This window comes from Sinocyclocheilus grahami, unplaced genomic scaffold (assembly GCF_001515645.1).
Source record: "Sinocyclocheilus grahami isolate Dianchi unplaced genomic scaffold, SAMN03320097.WGS_v1.1 scaffold126.1, whole genome shotgun sequence".
In the NCBI taxonomy this organism is placed as follows: Eukaryota; Metazoa; Chordata; class Actinopteri; order Cypriniformes; family Cyprinidae; genus Sinocyclocheilus; species Sinocyclocheilus grahami.
In genome coordinates, this window is record NW_015505305.1 from 1219493 (window position 1) to 1244202 (window position 24710).

Consider the following 24710-nt stretch of genomic DNA (forward strand, 5'->3'; position numbering starts at 1 on the left):
CCCAATCAGCTTATCTTTGTAAAATGGAACAGCTTCTTAATATATCCCTTTAAGGCAAGAAAACAAAAACATTAGGTCAGTTTTGAGATTTTGGGCCATTTGGCTTTTCATTACATGTATTCTGAAGGTTTTTACAGAGGGGGTTGTTCATATATCAATTGCCTGATTTTATAAAACATTTTATTCCTACAAATATGGCAGAAATTCTGGCTGTTATCAGAATTATCTGATTCATGGAAGGATAAAAAGAAGTCCAAAATCCTCTCAGTACAAACATTTGACTTAGCAATCACCTTTGCATTAGATGTTGAGCTTGTCTGAGGTGGGTCTAAGACGCTGGAAAAGTGATGAGTCAATAGCAGCGCTACTGCAATCCTGGATCAGATTCTTGTTGCAGTCACCAAAAGCTGGAGCAGCAGTCATTTTGGGATGCGAGACCTGCCCGGTCAGAACATGGATATCGCCCAAAGCCACAGAAGTCATGCTGTTGTGTGAGATCTCACTGACGGGGGAATATTCTGGAACAAGCTCGTCTCTGGACACTGGGCTGCAATGACATGAGGGTGAGTAAATGATGACAGAACTTCCATTTTTGGGTGAAATATCCCTTTAAGGCAAGACACTACAAGCAAAAACATTAGGTCAGTTTTGAGATTTTGGGCCATTTGGCTTTTCATTACATGTATTCTGAAGGTTTTTACAGAGGGGGTTGTTCATATATCAATTGCCTGATTTTATAAAACATTTTTCCTACAAATATGGCAGAAATTCTGGCTGTTATCAGAATTATCTGATTCATGGAAGGATAAAAAGAAGTCCAAAATCCTCTAAGTACAAACATTTGACTTAGCAATCACCTTTGCATTAGATGTTGAGCTTGTCTGAGGTGGGTCTAAGATGCTGGAAAAGTGATGAGTCAATAGCAGTGCTACTGCAATCCTGGATCAGATTCTTGTTGCAGTCACCAAAAGCTGGAGCAGCAGACATTTTGGGATGCGAGACCTGCCCGGTCAGAACATGGATATCGCCCAAAGCCACAGAAGTCATGCTGTTGTGTGAGATCTCACTGACGGGGGAATATTCTGGAACAAGCTCGTCTCTGGACACTGGGCTGCAATGACAAATATTTTAGTTTATTACAGGGACTGACAATATTTTATCAATGTCGTTAGCATGCTATAATCAGACCTACTTTTTCTGAAATAACGTGGCATGATTTTGTTGGAGGCTAACCTGACATCCATGGACTGGACACCATCCGAGAGATCATCTGCCCCACAGCTCTTTGTCTCCAGTGGCACAAGGCATATGATTGGAGACTCAGATGTTGCCTTTGGTGGACTGATAATCGCTGTGTTACCTGTTGCGCAAGATTAATGTAGTTTAATCCAAAAATATATATATATATTTTTATATACAAATTTAAAATTTAAATAAAAATATTTAATATTTTACCGGATTATCAACATTCTATTTTTGTGGAAGAGACAGAAAAAACGAATTTCAGTTCTTAATTACACCACTTGATGGCGCTCTTTCGTTTTTTTTCTACAGTATAGACCAAATAGATTTTCCACATGCTGAGTCACTCAGCAAGAGACTAATAATAAACAGCCTGCATGTGTTTAAGTGAATTTACACAGTGAAAGGGAGGGTTAAATGTTACTACATGCCCACTGTAGAACTGTATAGTGATACGGGTCATATCAGTACCTTCAGTTTCCAAGGGAGACGGTGAGATGGACTGGGAAACAGATATGGGGGATGGGACTTCCATCTGCACCTCTTCTTTCTATTCAAAAACATGACAAGCAATATTATTTGCTGCAATTAGTAAATCTTTGTCATCTGATAATTTATTTACCTTTTCTCCATCAGGTTTTCTTGTTCTTTTCATAATCTCCTCAATACGCTGCCAAAATCACATGCAAACATCATACATCATTAACATCATAAACTTTAATTAAAACATGACCTGAAAACAAGTTTCTTTTTTTTCTTAGTATCAGACAAAGTGACAAATAAAGTCTTTTCTGATTTTATGTTTTGATTCTTTTTTTTCAACCCCTCCCAAAAACCAGATGGTGTGTAAAATACCCAATCAATTCCTGGATAAATGGATAGAATCACACTTTGTTTCTATTTAAATACATCTTGAATATTGAAAACTCAAATATGTTGCAAACAGTTTCTTGTTGACTCCGCACACTCTTCAATGTTTGAATTAAGTTTTAATTAAGTAATAAATCTGTGCATAGAAAAGTAGACCTTAGAGATCACGCCTTTACAATTACTAAACTACTTTCCTTATAATGCACTTAACATTGCACAATCATTTTAATAGTGTCAATATTAATACATTTCCATGTATTGCTTGCTTCTATACGTAAACAGAGAGAAAAGAAGAACCTTCTTCCTTTGAAGTCTCTCCTGCTCCTCTTGAATTTTCAGAAGCTCTCGCTCCTGTCTCTTCCGTTCAGCCTCTCTATGAACGCGCTGCACTGCTTCCTCCCTCTGCCAAACATCATGACACATCACATCTCCAACTATATCACATTCATCCCTACAGATATTCACAGCTACAGAAGACAGATTGGTGCTGCACGTGTCTGGATGGATGAGTATGTTTGTCTTGATGAGTCAGTTTTATCACTGCCGTTTCACTGTCTTTTTTGTATTTATGTAATGATTATTTAGATTTTTTTGGTTTGTTTAAACAGTGAGGTCCAGACATCTGAGACCACTGCTGAAATGTAATAGTTCTTTTTTATTTGTATTTTATTTTTTTCAAAATCTAATCTAATCTAATATAATATAAATTACATTTCTAATGAAAATGTATTAAATAAAAGTCTATAAAATTTTCAGCAGTCTCAGACTTTTAGTTCCCACTGTTTTAACAATTAATATAATTAATTGTTTTTAATGTAATGTAATATAATATCCCTCTGACCTGTCTGACCACTTCATCCTGGAGCTCCTTCCAACGTTGTTCCTTTTGGTGCCTGTCCTCCAGCTCTCTTTGACAGACCTCCTCCTCCTGCCTCTGTCTTTTCTCCTCTGCCTCTCGAGCTGCCTGTTCCTGCCGCTGTCTCTCCTCTTCCTGCTGCCTCTGGAGCTCCTCAGCCCTGAGCCTGAGATTCATGGAGAAGATGATATATAATATGGCAGCAAACACATAAATGTGACACACAGACCCTAGAGACACAATATCTCTACCTTTCCTCTTCTAACCGTTGCTTTTCTTCCTGCTCCTTCTGTACTCTGGCCAGGCGCCGTCTCTCCGTCAGCAGCCTGGAGGCCTCCTCGGCATCAGTGGTACCTGCCTTCCCAGTGGGAGTTACTGGAGACTCTGAAACACAAGACAGGAGGCACTTAGTCCACGTCACATGATTGAGATGAGATCCCATTGGCACAGCTTTTAAATCAGAAAAAAGTCAGTCATTTTAAATGATGAAAGAATGAGTATTGTTATTGTTAACTGAAATTAAACTAAAACTATTAAAACTGTATAACTGAAATAAAATAAAATAAATAAAAATGTGAAAACTTACACTTACAAAATGAAAATTAGAAATGTTGCCTTGACAAATGAAAAAATATAAGATTAAGTTGAAGTACTAAAATTACTCAAATAAAAGTAAACATATATAATATAAATAAATATATAATATATAAAAATAAAAAAACGATTTAAATATTAAATAAAATCTAAAACTAATAAAAATGACAAAATTATTAAACTTGACCTAAAATTAAACCTGAAAATATAAAAATAAAAGCAAGTTCAAAATAATAATAAATGCTATAATAGTATATAAATAAAACTAAAATAAAACTAGACAGAATATAATTTTTTTGGACTAAATTAACTACTCCTTTAAAAAGACAACACCTGCATTATGTCCAAATTCCTTGCTTGTAGATTTTGTGATTTTCTCTGTTCTGGAGGTCTTTCTCTCTAGAGTGCTGTAGCCTTTACTCTCCATGGACCCTTTCTCCTCTCCTTCCCACCTCTTGTTCTCTAAACATGGCGTTGTGGCTCTGTGTCTCATCGGGGAAGTGGGATATTGACCCGTGGCTGGGGACAGAATGTGGCTCTTACAGGACTTTGATCTAATTGCAAATGAAAAAAACAAAAAACAAAGTAAACTAAAGTCTTTAAATAGTCTTTAAATAAATAATGACAACATGTAAAAAATTTGATAAAATACAAAACCTTTTCGGTGTGCTGGGGTTCTTGTGGGTAAAAGAACTTTGAGTGGGTGTTGTTGGAGACTCAAGCTTTTTCATAGATGAGTCAGATAAGGTTTGGGCGATGCTCTTTTCGGGTTTCTCAGTCTAAACACCCAAAACAGACAGCAGAATTATGTATTTGTCCAATTCACTGTTCTAACAAAGCCACAAAGCTACAAAAACCTGAACAATAGTCTCTCAGCCAAACATAAAAAAAAATTTAATATAAAAAATAGTTTTTTCAGTAACACTTTACAATAAGAATCAATTTCATAAAATTTGGTGTTCTGTCTATTAACAACAATTTGCAGCATTTATTAATCTATGTTAATGTTAATTTATATTTATTGTTCATGGTTGAATCCTGTGTGTTCATAATACATTAGCTAATTTATACTTGAAATAACTTTACATTTTATGCATTAGGATATGTATATGTAAATTAACTTTAATAAATGCAGCAGAAGTATTGTTCATTCATGAAAACTAATGCATTAAGTTATAGTATATCCCAAAATTTTAATTCTCTATTCATTTATTAATTTGCTCCAGTGTTATTTTAGTATCACTGCGATACTATTATAGTTTTTGTTATTTTGAATTAGATTTTATTTTTGTATTTTCTGCTTTCAAGTTAATTTTAGTTAGTGTTTTAGTCATTTTTGTAATTGTTATTGTTTTTTTTGTTTTAGATATGTCTGTATAGTTTTTATTAATTTAATTTAATTAAAATTAAAATTAAATAAATGTAAATTTTTGCATGTTGCATTGTATTTCAGTTAATATTTAGTTTTTTTCATGTAACAACATTTTTTAAATGGTTTAAGATTACATTTTTAAACTATAATAACCCTGATTTGCTCATGTCTTTTGACTTTCTTCTAAAAAAGAGGATATTTTGATATCTATCAATAGTTTTTTTGTTTCACAGAACAAAGAAAGTCATACAGGTTTGGAATAAGATGAAGGATGGTAAATCATGACAGGATTTTAATTTTTTGATTGAATTATCCCTTCACACAATGTTAAGATTGAATTTTCATCAATATCAACATTTTACCTTCTAGAATGTTTAAGATATTTAAATGTACACATTTTAGAAATACATTCTGAATATACAAATAAAAATATAATATATATATGTATCACATATCTGTCAAAAGACCCCCTGCAGGACATTCACACCCCCGGTTCAAAAATCTACAGCTATAAATCCATGACTGAAACTGGACATGTACAGATCTGTGCAATGCAGTTGCTAGGAGACCAGCTCCTCTGTGGGTTGTGTCCCATTGTGCTTTGCACCACATATTTGTAAATAAGGAAAGATCAAGGTGTGATGTTTTATTTTTTATGTCAATATCTCATGGTTCAGCAACTTCAAAGTGATTCATGCACCTTTTCTCAAATGTCTTTTGAAGTGCTGAATTTCAGTATTAACCCATCATTCTCCGTATAATCAAAAACGTAATCAACATCCCAAGTTTTTGTGATGCTAGATAGATCAATAGATAGAAACTTACATCTTTCAAGAAATTTGTTTATTGGTCCTGAAGCAATCCAGTGCATCTGAAGTTTTCCACAACAGCATCATGATATCACCACCAAACAGCAAAAGAACTGAGCTCACATGCAAAGCTCACTAACACCCTGAGTATACAAGATGGTAAACAGAGTATTTTAAGCAACATACTCAGGAAGTACAGATCTTTTGAGTCACTACTGTACAGTTGTAAGAATGCTGAATTACCTTGATTTGTGTTGTTCTTTATGGTTGCTTGGTTTTCTTGATCTGCATAGAGCTGTGTGCAATGATGTCATATAACAAAACAATACAGAAAAAGTCCATGAAGAATTAAAAGCACTATGCTATTCAACACAATGAAATTGTGCACTTTTAATTCCCTTTTTAAACTTTTACACAATAAATTATATTAGAAGTACACTTTTTTTCTGTATAGGTACCCATATCGTCTAACTGCTGTTGACTAATAACACATTAATGCCAGAATAACAGCGTTATGGTGGAATAATATCACACTTTACATCTATTCATACCCACTTTCAGACTACAAAGCTTGGATTGCTGAGACAATGCGGAGAAGTCATGGATTTACACAATATACAGTTTGCAAACGCCAGCCATACAATACAGCACAATTAGCAGACTCAGCACATAATTGCTCGGTTTGCTGGTCATTTATGCCACCCAAAATAAAACAAATTACACAATGGAGCTGCTACAATTGTTACGGTGCATCACTTATCAGTGCTACAGGTGTATAACAAGAAGAAGAAGACCACTAGGACTGCGCTAATACAGTTGCTTTGTTTGTTGATACTAAGCTGAAATGGTGTGAAATATAATATCTATGAGGATCAGGCAAAACTTTATTTTATGTGTGGGGGAATCAGCTGTCAGGTTGTCCCTTCTTTGCTGTTAACACATGGTTTGACATTCAGTCCTTGTTCTTCTGTTGAGAGGATATTCAGGAAGTTGCTGAGGCACAAAGGGCTGGTCTTATCTTTCAGCTCAACTCCAACTCCATCAGTTCAGTCCAGCCCCATGCTTCAATAGTGTCTAAAACAGAAAAGACAACAAATATGTGATGGTTAAAGGGATAGTTTACCCCAAAAATTAATAATCCGTCCTCACTTACTCACTCTCATTTTGGTTCAAACCTGTATGAGTTTCTTTGAACAATGAAAATGGCCAATTAGTGAACGAGTTGTTCTTTTGAGTCATGAATGAATAAGTCGCTCAGGTTCACCAAACTAGTCTGAATGATTCATACATTAATCAGACTTCGCTACTGACCTCATGAACATGTCGTTTTGTGTTCCACAGAAGAATGAAAAAGTCATACAGGTTTGGAATGACATGAGGGTGAGTAAATGATGACAGAACTTCCATTTTTGGGTGAAATATCCCTTTAAGGCAAGACACTACAAGCAAAAACATTAGGAAATACATTCTGAAGTATACAAATAAAAATATAATATATATATGTATCACATATCTGTCAAAAGACCCCCTGCAGGACATTCACACCCCCGGTTCAAAAATCTACAGCTATAAATCCATGACTGAAACTGGACATGTACAGATCTGTGCAATGCAGTTGCTAGGAGACCAGCTCCTCTGTGGGTTGTGTCCCATTGTGCTTTGCACCACATATAAATATCTGAGCTTTCTGACAAAATGTTAATCACATCTATGCAGATCAGACCTGAGGGCTTTCCGTGGTTGTGGCTGCTCTGGGGTCATCCAGCTGTCCGTAGAATGATGTGCTAACCTTCTTTCGTTCGGCTCTAGTGGGTGAAGCCCTGTAAGGAGACCTGTGAGGGCTGGAGGAGGCTATTCGGGAACAAAGACAAGACACTGAGGGGCCAGAGGTCACAGGAAGACAAAGGAGCAAATAGGGGCGGGGCAGAAATTGAAATCAATTAAATAGTGAAGGTTAATGCAAAAACACTTGCCTTTCTCTGTCACATTGGGCAAAGTAGAGGAGGAGGAGGAGAGATGCCTGCTCAAGACAGAGTCTGGGGACTCGGGCGAAATCGTAAAATCTTGAACTGTAGTGAAACGTATTACGAAAGGTTCCAGGAAGAAAGAAAACACAGGCACAGGCGATCATACACTTATCATAATGATGTTAATTCCCCCAGAGACTTACAGATGAAAAGTTAATTTTGAAGGTAAATGCCAGAGGCTTTCTTTCTGATTAATAATTAGTGGCCATTTAGGTATGAATATTTACACTGATCAAAGACTTTCATGAGCAGCAGGCTCATTTTCATATGAGGTAGATTTCTGAGTTTATGTAGCTCATTTGTGATGTTGCTCGTAGGATTTGCAGGGGAGTTTGCTAAGCTGGCCTGCATTTACAATGAGCTGACAGATGAGAACCCCTCTGCATTCTTTAAGGGGTGCAATGCAGCTGTAGGCGGATCCGGATTACACTTCCTTTCTTGTGCATCCGGATCCCTTACTAGGTGAGGAACAATATGGCAGACTCCATAGCTGATGCATCTAAACTCTATGTCCTGTTATGGGACCTATGATTGGTTTTAAGTCCAGACAGTTCAATTTCCTCATTAATACAATGTTTACATTCACCTTAAAGAAAAAGACACTCAAAAAAACAAAAAAAGAAAGGAGGTGCTTGCCCATGCAAAACCTGATAATAGGGTGTTGTCAGGGTGCTGCAGCATAAATACAGGCTACAGTTGCTGACAAACATACACTCCAAAGAATATAATGATGATTACAACTAGACTTGTACATTTTGTGAAGAAAATGTGAGTGGTGCTTGACTTTGCAAAATCAAATACCATAATTTTTTTGATGTTGTGTTTGGTTTCCAGGGTGCTGCTATGTAGTTGCTAAGATGTTCTGAGAGGTTTTTAATGCAGAGCATTTAAAATTGGTCTTTGGGGGTCCGTGGAAAAATCGAGAGACCATTTGTTTTCTGTGGATAACACTATAACCGCGTATTTGTTTGAAAATGTGTCTATCCTGGTTGTCTTTTTATATTACAATAATATTTTTCATATGATATTTATATAATTTTATTTGACTTCAGTACAATAAAAATGTATACAATATATCATAGAAAACAATATAAATGCCAATTATTTATAAGTTAATAAATATTTGCTATATTGCTGTTTGGTTGCTATGGTGTTTTAAATGATTCTAACTGATTCTAGGGTGTTCTCATGATTCTGGTCCCTAGATACATTCACGTCCCTCATTCAAAGATTTGTTTTATCATCTGTCAGGCACAAATTTTAAGTCAGTTCACTTAGAAATGATGTGAAATAAGTGGAAAATTAATATATGAACAATAACATTAGTGATGCCTTAGCAAGCACCATTAAAAATAAAACTCACCACTGAAATAAACAAGAACATGGATAAGGCCAATACACTTCCGTTCAAAAGTTTGGGGTCAGTAAGATTTATTTTATTTTAAGTGATAGTAAAGGATAAAAAGATTTCTATTTCAAATAAATGCTGTTCTTTTAACCTTTTTATTCATCAAAGAATCCTAAAAAAAATGTATCATGGTTTCCAAAAATATATTAAGCAGCCCAACTCTTTTCAACACTGATAACAATAAGAAATGTCTCTTGATCACCAGGTCAGCATATTAGAATGATTTCTGAAGGATCATGTGACATATTTCACAATATTACAGATTTTACTGTATTCATGATCAAATAAATGAAGCCTTGGGGAGCATAAGACTTTTTTTTAAATCTTACCGACCATAAACTTTTGAACATTAGTGTAGATCTTAGGACACATATAACTTACCACACTTATGTAAAATCTCATGCAACCACAACATCTGAATCACTGTGACTGAATCTTAAGGGAAGTGAACGGGGATGACACATAAAGCAGCAGGAAGTCAGTACCGTTCCTGGATTTGCTGGCAGGAGGGTGAGCAGCGGGGTCATTGGCTAAGGAGGCTGAAGCAGCAGGAGAGGGCGGGGCAATCTTAGGATCACCTGTGCGGCAGGTGATGCAAAGCAGAGAAAGTACAGGTGCATGAGCACGAACGAGTATTTCACAAGATCACAGTGAATATTATGAAAAGTCTTAACAGTGTGTTCCAGTGAAATACTGGTATACGCCGTCAGCAGTTTTTTCCTCTGAAGGGAAGCTGCATAATTTCCAGCAGAGCATTTTTCTTTGTATAAAAAAAGTAATTTTGCTAATAAACCAGCATGGTAATATGCTGCAAGATGAAATAACCCACAGCACAGCATGCAGCTGATGCGATGATATCAGGTTATCAGAGAGCCTAATGTTTTCCAAGGGCGACCATAAACTTATTCTCAATCCTTGTCCACAAAGCAAAACAGACGCTACATGCATGTCGTCTACATATATTCTTAGACTGACTCAGGATCAAGCTTAAGGCTCTGCTCTTGGACAGTGTAAATAATTGATGTAGGTATGAATGCACCACAGATTCAGGGTGGTGCTTTCACATCTGTCTTGAAAGCAGCATTATTTTCTTAATTTGATTTACCTGAGCCTCAGGTCTACTGAGGAGTTATACACTGAAAAAAAAAAATTGTGTAAAAACAATTTAAATTCAGAAATCACTAGTAAATTTCACCATATCAAAGAAACTGCAAGTAACCCATATAACTGAACATGAGACTTTGAAAGTAGAAAGACTGAAATAGCCTTTTCTTGAAAAACATTCTCCAATAAACTGTTTCAGTGTAGGCTTGTGTAATTGAAATGTTCAGGGAAAAAAGGCATTATTTAAAGTCAGAACAAAGCAGTGACAGAGCAAAAAGCCTTTGGCTGCGCAGTCTAATATACCCTGTGCAGTCATAGTGACAGCACAGTTTAGTGTGTTTGTTCTCTAGCTAAAACAGCTCAAATTGCCTCTTGCCCCAGGCAGCTATTGCACAGATGATTTACAAAGCCTACGAGTCTGTCATCGATCATTGACAGTGCTAACCTTGAGACAGAGTGTTTTTATGCGACTGAGGTGACTCCTTGAGATCAGCAACAGCTCGATGTCTGTGTGTCACTGCAGCTCCCTCATAAAACAGCTGCATTTTCATCCCACAGCTGCTGTATCAGTCAATATCCCATTCGGTTTTAAAACAAAAGGGCTGCAGTGCAGTTCCCACACCCTGTTTTCCTATCTCTCCATTCATTCCCGCTCCCCACGGCCCTGAGAGTAGTACACACAAGGGACCCTCCACGCCCTCGCAAGCGCACACACACTCACCCTCGCAGACTCCTGGAGGTCCGCCCCAGGTCCAGCGTTTGGGCCTCTGGTCTGCCAGCAGGTTCCGCCCCATGGAACGTCGCATCAGGGCCTCCAGTCGCTCCTGCTCGTTGCGTTCCAAAACAGGAAAGAAAAGAGACTCTCTGACCGAGCTTTCGCTACGCCGATGAGTGGACGGGGATGAGGCTGGCTGCTCCATGGCGACCACCTCTCCTATCCGTCTCTGACTCTCCCTCTCTCCCTGTTCTTCCTCCTCGTATGTGTGTGAGCAAAATGACGAGGGCCTTGCCTTCTGTTACTGCATCTCTCTCCCTCACTCTCAGTGACTCTCTCTTTGTAGCTCTCTCCTCCCAGGTGACTGTGTGTCTAAGAGAGCGTACAGCCAGATGGAGGAGAGAACGGCTATAACTCCACCCACATCCTCCCCCCTCAGCGGCTGAGATAAATGGTGAGCACATGCACACAGAGTGAGTATTATAATGACACAGGTTGCATTAGTGAAAATAGGAAAACCTATATGTATTTTCCTGAATTTCTCTGTACCCCACCCTGTACCCCACCCCACTCTCTGCATTTCCTTTAACCAGTATAACCTTGTTTCTCCCTCTTATTTTAACATTTTAATTGATTTAGCATAACTCATAACCCTTTCCAAAGCATAGATGTTTACACATGTAAAATACACAATTAAATAGCTCCCCAGGAAAAAACTATAAAATCAATAAAGCAATAAAATCATAACAGTGAAATAGCATGGCTCTCTTGAGTACTTCATTCTGATTGGTCAACACTGTATTATATATCTTTGTATATATATATATATATATATATATATATATACACAGATGCATCTCAATAAATTAGAATGTCGTGGAAAAGTTCATTTATTTCAGTAATTCAACTCAAATTGTGAAACTCGTGTTTGACCGCCCCTGGTCACCAATTTTCTACATACAGTAGCTGTTCTAGTTTATCTCATGTCACTCTGTAGCCTTTTTCAACATTTTTATGATAAAAAAAACTGCATTTACAAAGGGATTCCTTGTGAAAAAGAAGAGCACTTAACTGTATTTGTAGTGTACTACAAATCTTAAAAGTATATATATTTTTTTTAAAACGGTACATGCAGATAATATGATATTAAAGAAATGAAATAAAAATGACTGTTTCCCAACAAAATGAAGGACACTTTTAAAAAAGTGCACTTAGTAATAATGCCAAAATAAAAGTTTTATTTAAAAGTAACTACTTAATCAGTTTCAATAATCTTAGACTTATCTTGATGTGTTGAATGACAAAGCACATGTTAAGCACATGATTATAATTTTAAACTGTATTGTTTTATTCAATACAAGTTTCAATAGAAATTACATTAAAGTATAATTTGGTTTACCATAAATGCTTGTTAATGTTCAGCAGTACAGTTTAACCATATTTCAAAGACATTAAAAGTAATTATTAAATTACATATAAAGATGTACTTAAGTCCTACGTAAGTGAGTCAAAAAGCGCAAATTCAACTAATTCCTTTCATACCAAATTAAAATACAATACATTTTCATTTAATTGCAATTATGCAGCTAAGTGCCAGAAAACATTACATTTAATTTGCACATAATTATAATTTTTTAAAGTACAGTATATTATTTCTGTAGTAAGTGCTCTGTTTTTTTTTTAAAGTGTACTTCTTTTTCACAAGAGATAATTCACCCAAAATGAACACTCTGTCATCATTTACTCACAATCATGTCATCCCAAACCCCATGATATTATTTCTTCCGTGGATTTAAAAAGATGAATTTTCAGAGAACGTTCTGGTTGCTCTTTTTCATATAATGAAAGTGAATGGGGACTAGAACTCTCAAGGTCTAAAATCACAAACAACCTCCATCAAAAGTATCATAAAAGCAGTTCACATGACTTGTGAGATATTCTGAGTATTCTGAAGGAGTACGGTAGCTTTGTGTGATGAATCAATTGAAATTCAAAAAACATTGTTCCTCACAAAGATACATTGTTAGTGCAAACATTGTGATAACATTTATGATACTTATATAATGCTTCTGTGTCATTTTGTAGCTTAACACATCCAGCTCATATTCACTTTAATTGTAAGGAAAAGCACAAGGCAGGCTATTTTTAAAAAATTCACCTTTTGTTTTCCAAAGAAGTCAGCCACGTCACACAGGTGAACATGAAGGTGAATAATGACAGACTCATCTTAATTTAGCCATGTAATCAGCAATAATGTAGTCATAATCACAAAATAAACCCTTTAGGGTGATGCAAAACCCCTCTTGCATCTTACATTCTCCTTTGACATCTCGTTATTTTTTAAATTGGATTAATCTGATGAAGAAGACTGCAAAAAAGGTGATGAATGGCTTTGAGCATACACAAAACTAGGTGGCTCACGCTGCATATTGTCTGCAGGTGGACGTAAAGGAGGCCAAGCTACTGCTACAGATTTGATACCACTGCAGATAGAGGAGCCAGAATTAATTTAAATCCAAACACTGGCCAAGATCAGAGTCATTTGAGGTAAGACTAGACATAACAGAGGCAGCACTTCCATACCAGAACACAGAAACAGCACCACACCCCGCACACAATGATCCACTGCCTAACTGTAGTCTCTGTAAGTAGGCATCTTAATCACACCGTACTGTATTTTCCTATTCGCTTCTTCAGACACGCCCTCTCTATGACACACCATGTTTTTCTAGAGTAATTTGATTTGTATATATCAGTTAAGAATGAATATCGGGAACAGTGAGGTCATTTGATCACTCCAGAGAGAGTCACCAATCATTGCAGCATCTGACTGGGGGTGGCTAGTATTCAATCAATATAAACAAAGACTTCGCTCTCCTGCTAAGACAAAACTCAATGCCACAAATGGTGGGAACTCTATGAGGTTAAATTCAACGTGAATAAATACTTAATTACACACAGGTTCTGAAAACTATTCATAAATTTATCAAATCTAACCAGTAAAAATGTCAACATCACAATCTGAACATCTTGAGCTAATATAAATAGCTACTGCCAGCCTTGTATTGTGCTTTTGCATATTTTTTTAGCTAAAATCTGTTTATTGGCATTCCACCTTTGTCAGTTGCTTGACTTTGGCTTTCATATTACCATATGAAACATAGTGGAATGGTTTCTTACACCTCAAAAATTAAATTTTTGCTTTGGTTTAAAGATGATGTGTGTAATTTCTGTGGCATCAGCAAAAATGCAAAGATAATAAATGTTTCCAATAAGATTTTTCAAATACTCCCTGGATCTTCCATTGTTTGGATGAAAAGCTAGTCCCGCCCCCAAACTCATGCCAAAGTTTAGCATAGATATAGACTATAATATAATGAAATATTAACAATATGCGGTCTATACACTACCATTCAAAAGTTAGAGCTGGTAAGAATATTAAATGTTTTTGAAAGAAGTCTCTTATGCTCATCAAGATGGCATATATTCGATCTCAAATGCAGTAAAAACAGGAATATTGTTTCTGAAACATTATTACAGTTTCAAATAATTATTTTCTATTTGAATATATTTTAAAATGTCATTTTGAAAATGAAACTGTGAGTCAGGCATCTTAGGTGAATAGGTTATGATGAATAGAAATTGTAAAATTTATAAAGACAAATATCTTTACTGTCACTTTTGATCAGTTTAATGCTGAATAAATGTATTAATTGTATTATGTTAATAAGTGAAGTGAAGTGACATGTGGCCAAGTATGGTGACCCATACTCGGAATTAGTGCTCTGCATTTACCCATCCAAAGTGCACACACACAGCAGTGAACACACACAAACCGTGAACACACACCCAGAGCAGCAAAAATTCAACAGTAGTGCATATTACTTACTGTCACAAATCAAGCCTCTGTGGCTCCCTCTGATCACCACCAGAGTCCCACCTAATCTCACTTACCTATCTGCGTGCCCTGCGTCAAAGAGTCATTCAATGGGTTCACTCGACTCCCAGTTCTGGTCATCCAGGTATCGCCGCCACTGTACTACTCACCAATCGCTTCTGGACAAGTAACCGCTTAAAATTATTCAGATGCTTGTTTAAGTTTCAGTCCCTTTTTAAGGTGATTTTTGGATTCTCTATGATTTTCAAAGGTTGTGGTTAAGTGATGTGAAATACTGCCATTCTTTTCTATTCTCTCCCTTTTCCTTACTTTGTTTCATTCTGTGTATATATGTTTTAGTTAGTTATATGTTAGATATAGTTTCATTTATTAAATCCCTTATATTCACAACGGATTGTCTCTGTTTGCTGCTCACAGTTTGAAGTCAATGAATGTGTGAACCCTTGCTACATTAGCTAAATTAATGCGAGCACTTGACAAAGAAGGACAGTTTATTGTTGCGTGGCCAGAAAAATAAACATTCCTTGAATTGATGAATGATTATATTATCTGCTCGGTGGACAGACAGATCAAATAATTGTAATATTGATTCTGCTGCAGTTAATTCGAAGATATAATCTAAATATTTATTATGAATCATAACCAGTTATAATTCGTCATAAATATTCCCCTTTTTAGAGCTAATAAATAATAAAAACCCTTACAATTACCTGCACAGGTGCTTATCATCATCATGACTATTTAAGCGGTGCCTACCTTACCCTCGTTGCGAAGTCTTGTTTTTGCTACTGCTGACATTTCTGAGCGTTAATACCTTGTTTGATTACCTGTTGCCTACCTGGATTGTTTAGACCTGTCTGATCGTTCGCTGCTTGCTTCTTTGACCTTGCTCTGTTTTTGGATTTACTCTCTCCTCTGTCTGCCGCCTGCCTCGACCCTTTGCATGGACTCTGGTTATGATTCTGCCTTGCCTACGTTACCCCTGTATACTGTTGACTGAACTTTGCCTGTCTGGTTGTTAATAAAGCTGCACATGGATCCCAACGTCACTGAATCGTCATTACACTTACATTTTTCCCTATCTGCTGCATTTGACTCCATAAACTGTATGCTGAAGTATTTTAATAGCTAAAAATCACACACACCACCTTAAATATTAAGCAAACTGGAAAAAAATTTAACAGCAAGAAACTATGCATAATAAGAATATAATTTGATCATAATATTACAACCTAAATCCAAAATAAAAGAATTCAGAGATAAGAAGGTATATGAGAAAAAAAAACTTCACACCTGCCCTATGTGTGGATACGCCACAAAGAAGTTTGGCTGTAACCCCTGACCTTTTCCTCCTCTATGCGCTGCCTCCTTTTCTCCTCCACAGCGGAACGACGGAGCATCTCCTTTTGCCGCTGCTCCTCCAGACGCTTCCCTCGCTCCACCAGAGAGCGTTCATACTGCTGCTGTGCGCGCTGTTCCTTCTCCAAGAGAGCTCGCTCCCGCCCAGCTAGACACAAGGTGGGGGTGTATGGGATCAATTTTCCACCAAAAATATTGCAGTCACGGATAAAAAAGTAACAATAGTGAAACCAAAATTTAAAAACACAAGTAAAAATATATTGCACAAAATGTAAAAATTAAAGCAAAGTTTTCACAATAGCAAACAATGGTCACAGATCAAAAAATAATAAGTGTATACAAAAAAATTTAATAACGCATTTAAAAAAAATTATAAGCATGAATCAAAACATTAAGCACATTTAAAATCATATTGCACAAAACTGAAATATTAATGCTACATTTTCCGACTTGCACACAAAATCATGTTTTCCTTGGTTGTATTTCTCTGTTTTTTGTGCTCTCAAGGCCTTTCCACACTGAGCGCGAAAAGCTAAACTAATATCTGATGCAATGACTCGCTGGAATAAAACAATAGATTTCTATGGATGCTTCCACATAGACCGCGAACATTCGCACACCGAAAATGTGAATGTTTTTTTTCAAACCAGTCCGATGAATCGCAAAGCGAAAACACGGGCCGTCCAATAAGATTTTAGCTAGGATCACGTGACTGGAGCAGCTGCTGTTGCACAAAAGGGTGAGAGTGGTGGCGCTGTTTCGAAACCCAGTGTAAACAAACACCTAGTGATGGGAGAAACGAACCATTTCGAAGCTTCGAATCAATTGAACCAATTGCTTCACAAAATGATTCACATTTCGAAGCACTCGAACGAAACACTGGTGATGCCTGCTGGTCAAAACTGTGTAAACGCAACAAAAACTCAGACCAAAACATGCATAAAAACAGCTTTTATAAACCCAATGAAAACGCTTTCTTGAAAGTATAATATATTAAATGCAATCAAAATAATAAAATACCATTAAAAATGAAGTGTCTGTATAATAGGCCTATGCGTCTTTAAAATAATGATTATTAATTTGCAAGCGCTTGTTTTGTTTGTTTTATGGAGAGCTTGTCTAAACAGGCCAGTAAGAGACTATTAACTACTACTCATCCCTTTAATTGCACAAATGTCTCATTAAAAATGTCTACAAATTGATCAAACTGATCCAAGATCGTATAACCATAGACGCTGATGCAGTGGTTCGCCGCTGCAGGGCGATCTCAGTGAACTCGCATGATTCACGGGTTCACATAGATCGCCCCCCTAAGGTGAACTATTGAAATTTCGAAACGGTTCGAAACAGTTATGACGTAACAAAGCCTCGTTTACTGAAATCACGTGACTTTGGCAGTTACGCGCTCCGAACCACTGTTTCTAAACAAATAGTTCACAAAAGTTTCGAAGCTTCACGAAGCAGTGCTTCGAAAGTGGCCATCACTACATGCAAGGTGTCAAAGTATGCTCAACCGCGGATGAGTGTGGATGGCCAAGCTCAAACATGCGCAGTACCACCTAATTGGCTCGTTTTGTCTCAACATTAACCTAGCGCCTGCACTGTTGTACGCGGATCATCCACTCGGTCACAAAAATTGGGCTGCACGCGGACACTTCTGATAGCAAAAATTGCGTCAAAAGGACAGTGTGTGGACCATTCACACGAAGAATGACAAATATATTAGCATGCACACCAACAGAGGTTAACGTTTTGTTTATTATAAGTGCACTGCAGTTTTGTCATCTGCTGCTTTAAATGCTAGAGCTCTTTAAAGTCAGGTTGATTCTGATTGGCTGTTAGTGTTTTCATCATTTCTCAGCTTGAAAAAATCATACTGAAAGTGATTCCGACAATATCATTTCTGTATTGTTATCATTAAAGTTGTGGTGTGGACTTCGCTATTTTCATAGAATTAGGATGATTATTAAAACTTCATAATTATATCATTAAAATGATTGTTCTTGGTGTGAATGGCCCTTGAAAGGACTGTTCACACCAAGAATGATTACTATAAAGATAACTATAACTATAGTATATAGTAGCACACCTACGTACAATATCATTCTGTTGTCAGCGCCAATAGCCTAGTGGGCAGTGCGGCGACATTTAACGCCATTGCGTTACGGGCGTCCTGAGTTTAAATCCAGCCCTCTTCTCTCAACCTCTTCACTTCCTGTCTACTCTACACTCTCCTATTCTAATAAAAAAAAAACAATATCATTCTGTTTATTTTAAGCATGCGCTGCTGTTTTGTCGTCTACCACTTTAAATGCTCAAGCTCTGTAAAGTCTTATTAGCAGTCAATATTTTTATCATTCATCTGCTAGAAAAATTACTTTCAAAGTGATTCCAACCATATATTTCCTTTGTGTCGTTATCTTTATAGTTGTGATATGGAATTACAGCGATAATTAAAACGTTATAGTTTTCACCCTTGGTGTCTATGACCCTTTACTCATGCTTAGGGTTAGGGATTTTAACACACACATTCTATGGATATGAATAATGCTTCAAAGCAAATTTATGATTACGACTTATGAACATTTATGATTTTCACCTGGTTAAAAAAACAGGTTCCATAGTCGTATCTAGAGACCAGAATATCGTAGAGACTTAGGGGTGGGCTCTTTTGACTTATGTCAGCGTTTACTGAAATCACGTGACTTTGGCATTTTGATACGCGCTCTGAACCACTGTTTCGAAACAATTGATTCGCAAATGTTTCGAAGCTTCATGAAGCAGTGTTTCAAAAGCGGCCATCACTACAAACACCGAAGAAGAGTATCCTGGATAAGAGATTGGATGCTGAGTTCTTGTTATCGTTGGTATTTGAGAACAGATTTATTCTCACGTTCTTTATACAGAATAACATTTCTATTAATTGTCCACTGAATTATGAGATCTGTAGGGCACCGTCCGTTTTCTTCCACGTGTGCGTTCACTCTTTTTCTACACATGAAATATGAAAGCAAATAGACATATGATTATGACGATATATTTTCTGTATGTGTTTTGTATGCAGCTCATGGTATTTTTATAGCAATAAAGGATGTTAATGACAAATATTAGCAGTGTAGCGTTATTAAACATACAAAGAGTGCATGTGTCTGCTTATTAATCAAAATCAACTACAGATCACAATCGGAAGTTATTCCAAGCACTTGATGATGGTTTAAAGTGGGTAAGCAAATACATTAATAATTATATTAAATGCAATCAAAATAATAAAATACCATTAAAAATGAAGTGTCTGTATAATAGGCCTATGCGTCTTTAAAATAATGATTATTAATTTGCAAGCGCTTGTTTTGTTTGTTTTATGGAGAGCTTGTCTAAACAGGCCAGTAAGAGACTATTAACTACTACTCATCCCTTTAATTGCACAAATGTCTCATTAAAAATGTCTACAAATTGATCAAACTGATCCAAGATCGTATAACCATAGACGCTGATGCAGTGGTTCGCCGCTGCAGGGCGATCTCAGTGAACTCGCATGATTCACGGGTTCACATAGATCGCCCCCCTAAGGTGAACTATTGAAATTTCGAAACGGTTCGAAACAGTTATGACGTAACAAAGCCTCGTTTACTGAAATCACGTGACTTTGGCATTTTGATACGCGCTCTGAACCACTGTTTCGAAACAATTGATTCGCAAATGTTTCGAAGCTTCATGAAGCAGTGTTTCAAAAGCGGCCATCACTACAAACACCGAAGAAGAGTATCCTGGATAAGAGATTGGATGCTGAGTTCTTGTTATCGTTGGTATTTGAGAACAGATTTATTCTCACGTTCTTTATACAGAATAACATTTCTATTAATTGTCCACTGAATTATGAGATCTGTAGGGCACCGTCCGTTTTCTTCCACGTGTGCGTTCACTCTTTTTCTACACATGAAATATGAAAGCAAATAGACATATGATTATGACGATATATTTTCTGTATGTGTTTTGTATGCAGCTCATGGTATTTTTATAGCAATAAAGGATGTTAATGACAAATATTAGCAGTGTAGCGTTATTAAACATACAAAGAGTGCATGTGTCTGCTTATTAATCAAAATCAACTACAGATCACAATCGGAAGTTATTCCAAGCACTTGATGATGGTTTAAAGTGGGTAAGCAAATACATTAATAATTACATACATTTTCAAGTGTAGCTTGAGCTAATTGTACTTCTAATTATATTTTAGGATGTAGCCTATTCTTGTAAGCATTATAGATATTTTGTGTTTCTGGTGTAGAACCAAACTTTGTTTATCTTAATTTAATGCTGTATATTGAGCAGCGGACGATGTTAAATCCATATACTAGATACATATCTGAGGAAAAATGCATTGTTGGTCGGCGCCACCTAGCGTGCGGGCGTGAATTAGCAGAAGGTGATCAATCGTTTCGCGTTCGCTGTGAAAGCAACGTTTGTCAGCGATTCGCCTCGCTTTTTCGCATCGCGCTCAGTGTGGAAAGGCCTTCAGACATTTTCTGCTCATATTTTTATTTTTTGTATGCTTTTTCTGTTTTTCACTCCGCCCTTGCTTTTCCAAATGTTGCGGTTAGAGTTTCATGTAAATCAGGGTGGGCTTAATCGTCATTATTGGTCCACTAGTTCTAGACTGACAGCTCCTCCTCTAGCCAATCAGTCAAAGTGGAGAGTTGACGACACTCCAATGCGCCTCATTAGCTGCCGATGCTCAGTGTTCACTTGTACAGGTGAAGATGGACAACTGTCAGCTGGGGTAACATCTATCCATACAGGACACCATTATATGTGTCTGCCTGTCACTGCTGTATGCCTACCTGGCGATCCTAGCGACCCGTCACCATTATATTCACCTATATTTTACGCTTCTTATTTTTTATCTGTGACTGCAATACTTTTGGCAGAAAACTGATCCCATAGGAGCGAACATGGGTAAGTCTATAGATTGCCCAGACACTGGAAAGGCCAAGCCTCTCCCTACCTGCTGACAATACTGATTCATTTGTGCTAAGCACTTAGTGGTATTATCGGAAGGCTTCCGCTGCTCAAGAGCAATCGGATTCAGTGATGAATGGAGCAGTAGTCTATTGCCCTGGAATAAACCTCTGCTTTAACTTATCCACAAGATTGTCACGAAATCCATTCAGGAATTAAACACTGGTTCTTAACAAGGCAAGATGTTTTAGACAATTTAGAAAGGAACATATAATTTCCTTGTTGACAGTAATAAATGAATAAAAGACTTGCAGCTCACCTTTGCACCTATCTTTCTCCTCTCTTTTATCTTTGGCCAGTCGAATTCTGTCCTTCTTCGAGCCTCCATCTTTGCATGAGAAAGGAAACGAAATGTTGAGATGCACATAAACAGTGAACACACCTTTAGGAGTCTGTGCAATCTTCTCTCAAACCAACGATGTAACCATATATTCAAGTCCCTCAGTGTCTATGGTTATAGTCCAGTTACAAGCTGGTGGAAACCACTGGCTTTAATTGTGTAATAGTATGCAAATATATGCAAAGTCAAAATGCTCCAGGGGAACACAAACATGATTTTTCATGAAGTGATTCACAGCAGAGCCTGTAGCACAGTCTGTTAGATCCCTGTTAGCTTCAAATCTAAAGCACATTTGACAAAGCACATTTTTGCTTTAGTTTTTAAAGGAAAAGGCATTTATCAGACAGTGTGCATTGTTAAATCATTATAAGAATCTTTCAATAAACATAAGAATCTAATCAATAAACCCAGTATCAAACACATTTATTTGGATCTGTCTGTTCAAAAACTATAGGTAGCTTGCAGTGGAAACCAGGGATAGTTTTCACATCAAATGTACATCCATAACTATAAGATTTTGAGTACAATTAAATGTGTTTTCTATGGCAGTGATTTTGTACTTTAGTTTCAAATATTTTTGTAAATTGTCTTAAATTAGAACTTCTGGGCTGTTTAAAATGCTACACAGTTTATTCATTTGCTTGCTAAAACAGTGGTTTGATATTTTCACTTTTTCTTGAATTTTCTTGTTTTATTTTTCATGATTGTTTTACGGTTTAAATTTAACCGAGAAAAGCCTATAATAGGCTGCATAATGGCATATACCAATTTGCCCCATGTAATGTGACAACTTGTCCTACTACTGGGGGCATGTTGTCATAAAAGATCAACGCGTTTTTAATGAACTGTTTCTTTCTTTCTTTCTAATAACAGTGAGGAAATGTAAGGTATCTGTATAAACAGAAATTTAACCGATTTCAATCGAAATTTAACAGAAATTGAGAAGAATACTGGCATAAACAGTGTGACAACTAGCCTCTGTATATTTTCCCTATATGACAAAATCTGTTTTTTTTAATTCAACAACAACATAATATTAAATGTATTGTTTTTGCATACTGTACATTGCAAAAACGTCTGTTTCGTTTCATAAGGGTTATGCACTCTTCACCTGGACAGGTCAGTCAGCTAGGTTTCCCATTCTCCTCTCACCTCAGCAGCCTGTTTCCATGACAACAGCTCAAGAAGCTCGCTTTCCCAGTTATCCGTTCCTCAATACTGTCATTATCTGGGTGAGGCTTCTTTTTAAAGAATGAAAATATAACATAACATTACGTACCTGTCAGGTTTTCCACGATGGTGGCCATTTCCAGTTTATCTATGGGAGTTTTCCAACGACCAATATCAAGATGACATTCCGCCCCATTCAAATATCAATCACTATTTAAGTTGAAAAAAAAAACCGCGACGGAAAACTAAACAGTTTCACAAATTCATGCGAACACCACCTTAGTCTTCGACCAGATATTACTGGCGAAGGCTGAAGGTAGAGCCACAAGACCGCGAGGTTCTGATAAATTATAACACGCTCGATCAATTGCCGCGTGCACGCGCGCGTAAGCAATGCACCCAAGAGCAAAGCATTACGTCATAGTTTACATTGCGCTAGATTTGGAAAGCTCAGGAGCTGAGCACAGGGCAGACATTTCCCATTTATTTCCCCTGGAGACGTTTAATTAAACGTGCCTAGAAATATATAGCCACAGCCTACTTCAGTGATCACAAAGGGAAACAAGGGATGGCATTTATCTAATTAACAATATGGCCATTGTCTTGTAATTGAGAGGTAAAGACTGCTCAGATATCTGCCTGGATTATGTGCATGCAAAATGTGCTCAATCAGATCATCTTTCAAAACTTCTAGAATAGACATCCATTTAGAGAAGTGTGATTGAATTTTTAACAGACAATTTTAAACAAACCAAATATGACATTATGGAATATATGGGCTATTTTCACACCACAGTACTATCCTGTACTGTGTTAACATCTGTCTAAGCATGTAGACCAGGGGTGCCCAAACTCAGTCCTGGAGGGCCGGTGTCCTGAAGAGTTTAGCTCCAGGACCGAGTTTGGACACCCCTGATGTAGACGCTATATATGTGCTATAGATCAGTGGTTCCCAACCCTGGTCCTGGAGGCCGCCCAACACTGCATGTTTTGCATGTCTCCTTAATCAAACACACCTGATTCAGGTCATCAGCTCATTAGTAGAGACTCCAAGAACTGAAACTGGTGTAAAAGAAAGGAGACATGCAAAATGTGCAGTGTTGGGGTGCCTCCAGGACCAGGGTTGGGAACCACTGCTATAGACTACCTCCGTTTTCACACTGAAACACACGTGATGGGGCGAAACAAACTCAGACTAATATCACTCAAGCCTATGGCTAGACACACACTTACTATAAATATACTGCATTTTTTAAAACCCCACACAATTCAAAACATCTGCAACAAAAACAAAACATTACAATTATTTTGGACATTTCATAATGGAGGTAAAAAATTATTTCCCCACAAGATGGAGAAACCTGGTGTATAGTAATAAAAAATATTAAGGACGATGACTGACATTTCAAAAGCTTAAAATACAGATTTCCAGGATTCTGAATGTTGTTGAATTTTATTTCAAAATCACAGGTTTTCTAATCAAAAGCAGCAGAGAACGAAAAGCAACCATCATAAGCTCATCAAAACAATACACCAACAATTGACAGGTTATAACTAACAACCAACATGTTCATTCAAAAGGGCCAGTCTGCAAGAATACAGTCAATAAATTCTCATAATTCTTGCATTAAGTAGCCTATTTGCATACAAAAATACTTCCTTATTCTGGTTATTTGCTTTGTGAGCTATCATTTTAGAAAGTAAAAAACGTTTCCATTTTCATCTTACAAATATTTCTGTTGCTGATGTTTACTGTAGTTTAGTATCAAGCTATTATGTTGTAACTAACAACTGTGAAGTACTACATAGAGCTATCAATATTAATTACCTTCATAAATTCAGCAGCCCTGTAAAATGAGTATTCAATTATCATCATTTAAAGTAGACAAGAACACAAAACAAAATTAGGATGGATTAAAACAAAGAG

At 36.8% G+C, this 24710-nt stretch overlaps 1 protein-coding gene across 4 annotated transcripts; it reads right to left on the reverse strand.

The window, feature by feature from the left end:
- Nucleotides 1-863: 863 nt before the first annotated feature.
- On the reverse strand, nt 864-23137 carry LOC107590205 (MAP7 domain-containing protein 2-like). 4 transcript variants are annotated; one of them, XM_016278846.1, is made up of 16 exons: nt 22893-23137; nt 21533-21601; nt 16239-16402; nt 11004-11106; nt 9664-9756; nt 7717-7812; nt 7467-7594; nt 4220-4341; nt 3896-4116; nt 3220-3352; nt 2954-3134; nt 2410-2514; nt 1865-1912; nt 1714-1792; nt 1234-1360; nt 864-1111 (listed from the first exon to the last, which is right to left on the reverse strand). In XM_016278846.1, exons 1-16 carry the CDS (start codon nt 22918-22920, stop codon nt 865-867), a joined length of 1944 nt encoding a protein of 647 aa, XP_016134332.1. In that variant the 5' UTR covers nt 22921-23137; the 3' UTR covers nt 864. The 4 variants fall into 4 exon arrangements, with proteins under 4 accessions (XP_016134332.1, XP_016134334.1, XP_016134333.1 ...); XM_016278848.1 differs by lacking the exon at nt 9664-9756; XM_016278847.1 differs by lacking the exon at nt 7717-7812 and having other exon boundaries at nt 7467-7618.
- Between the last annotated feature and the right edge of the window lie 1573 nt (nt 23138-24710).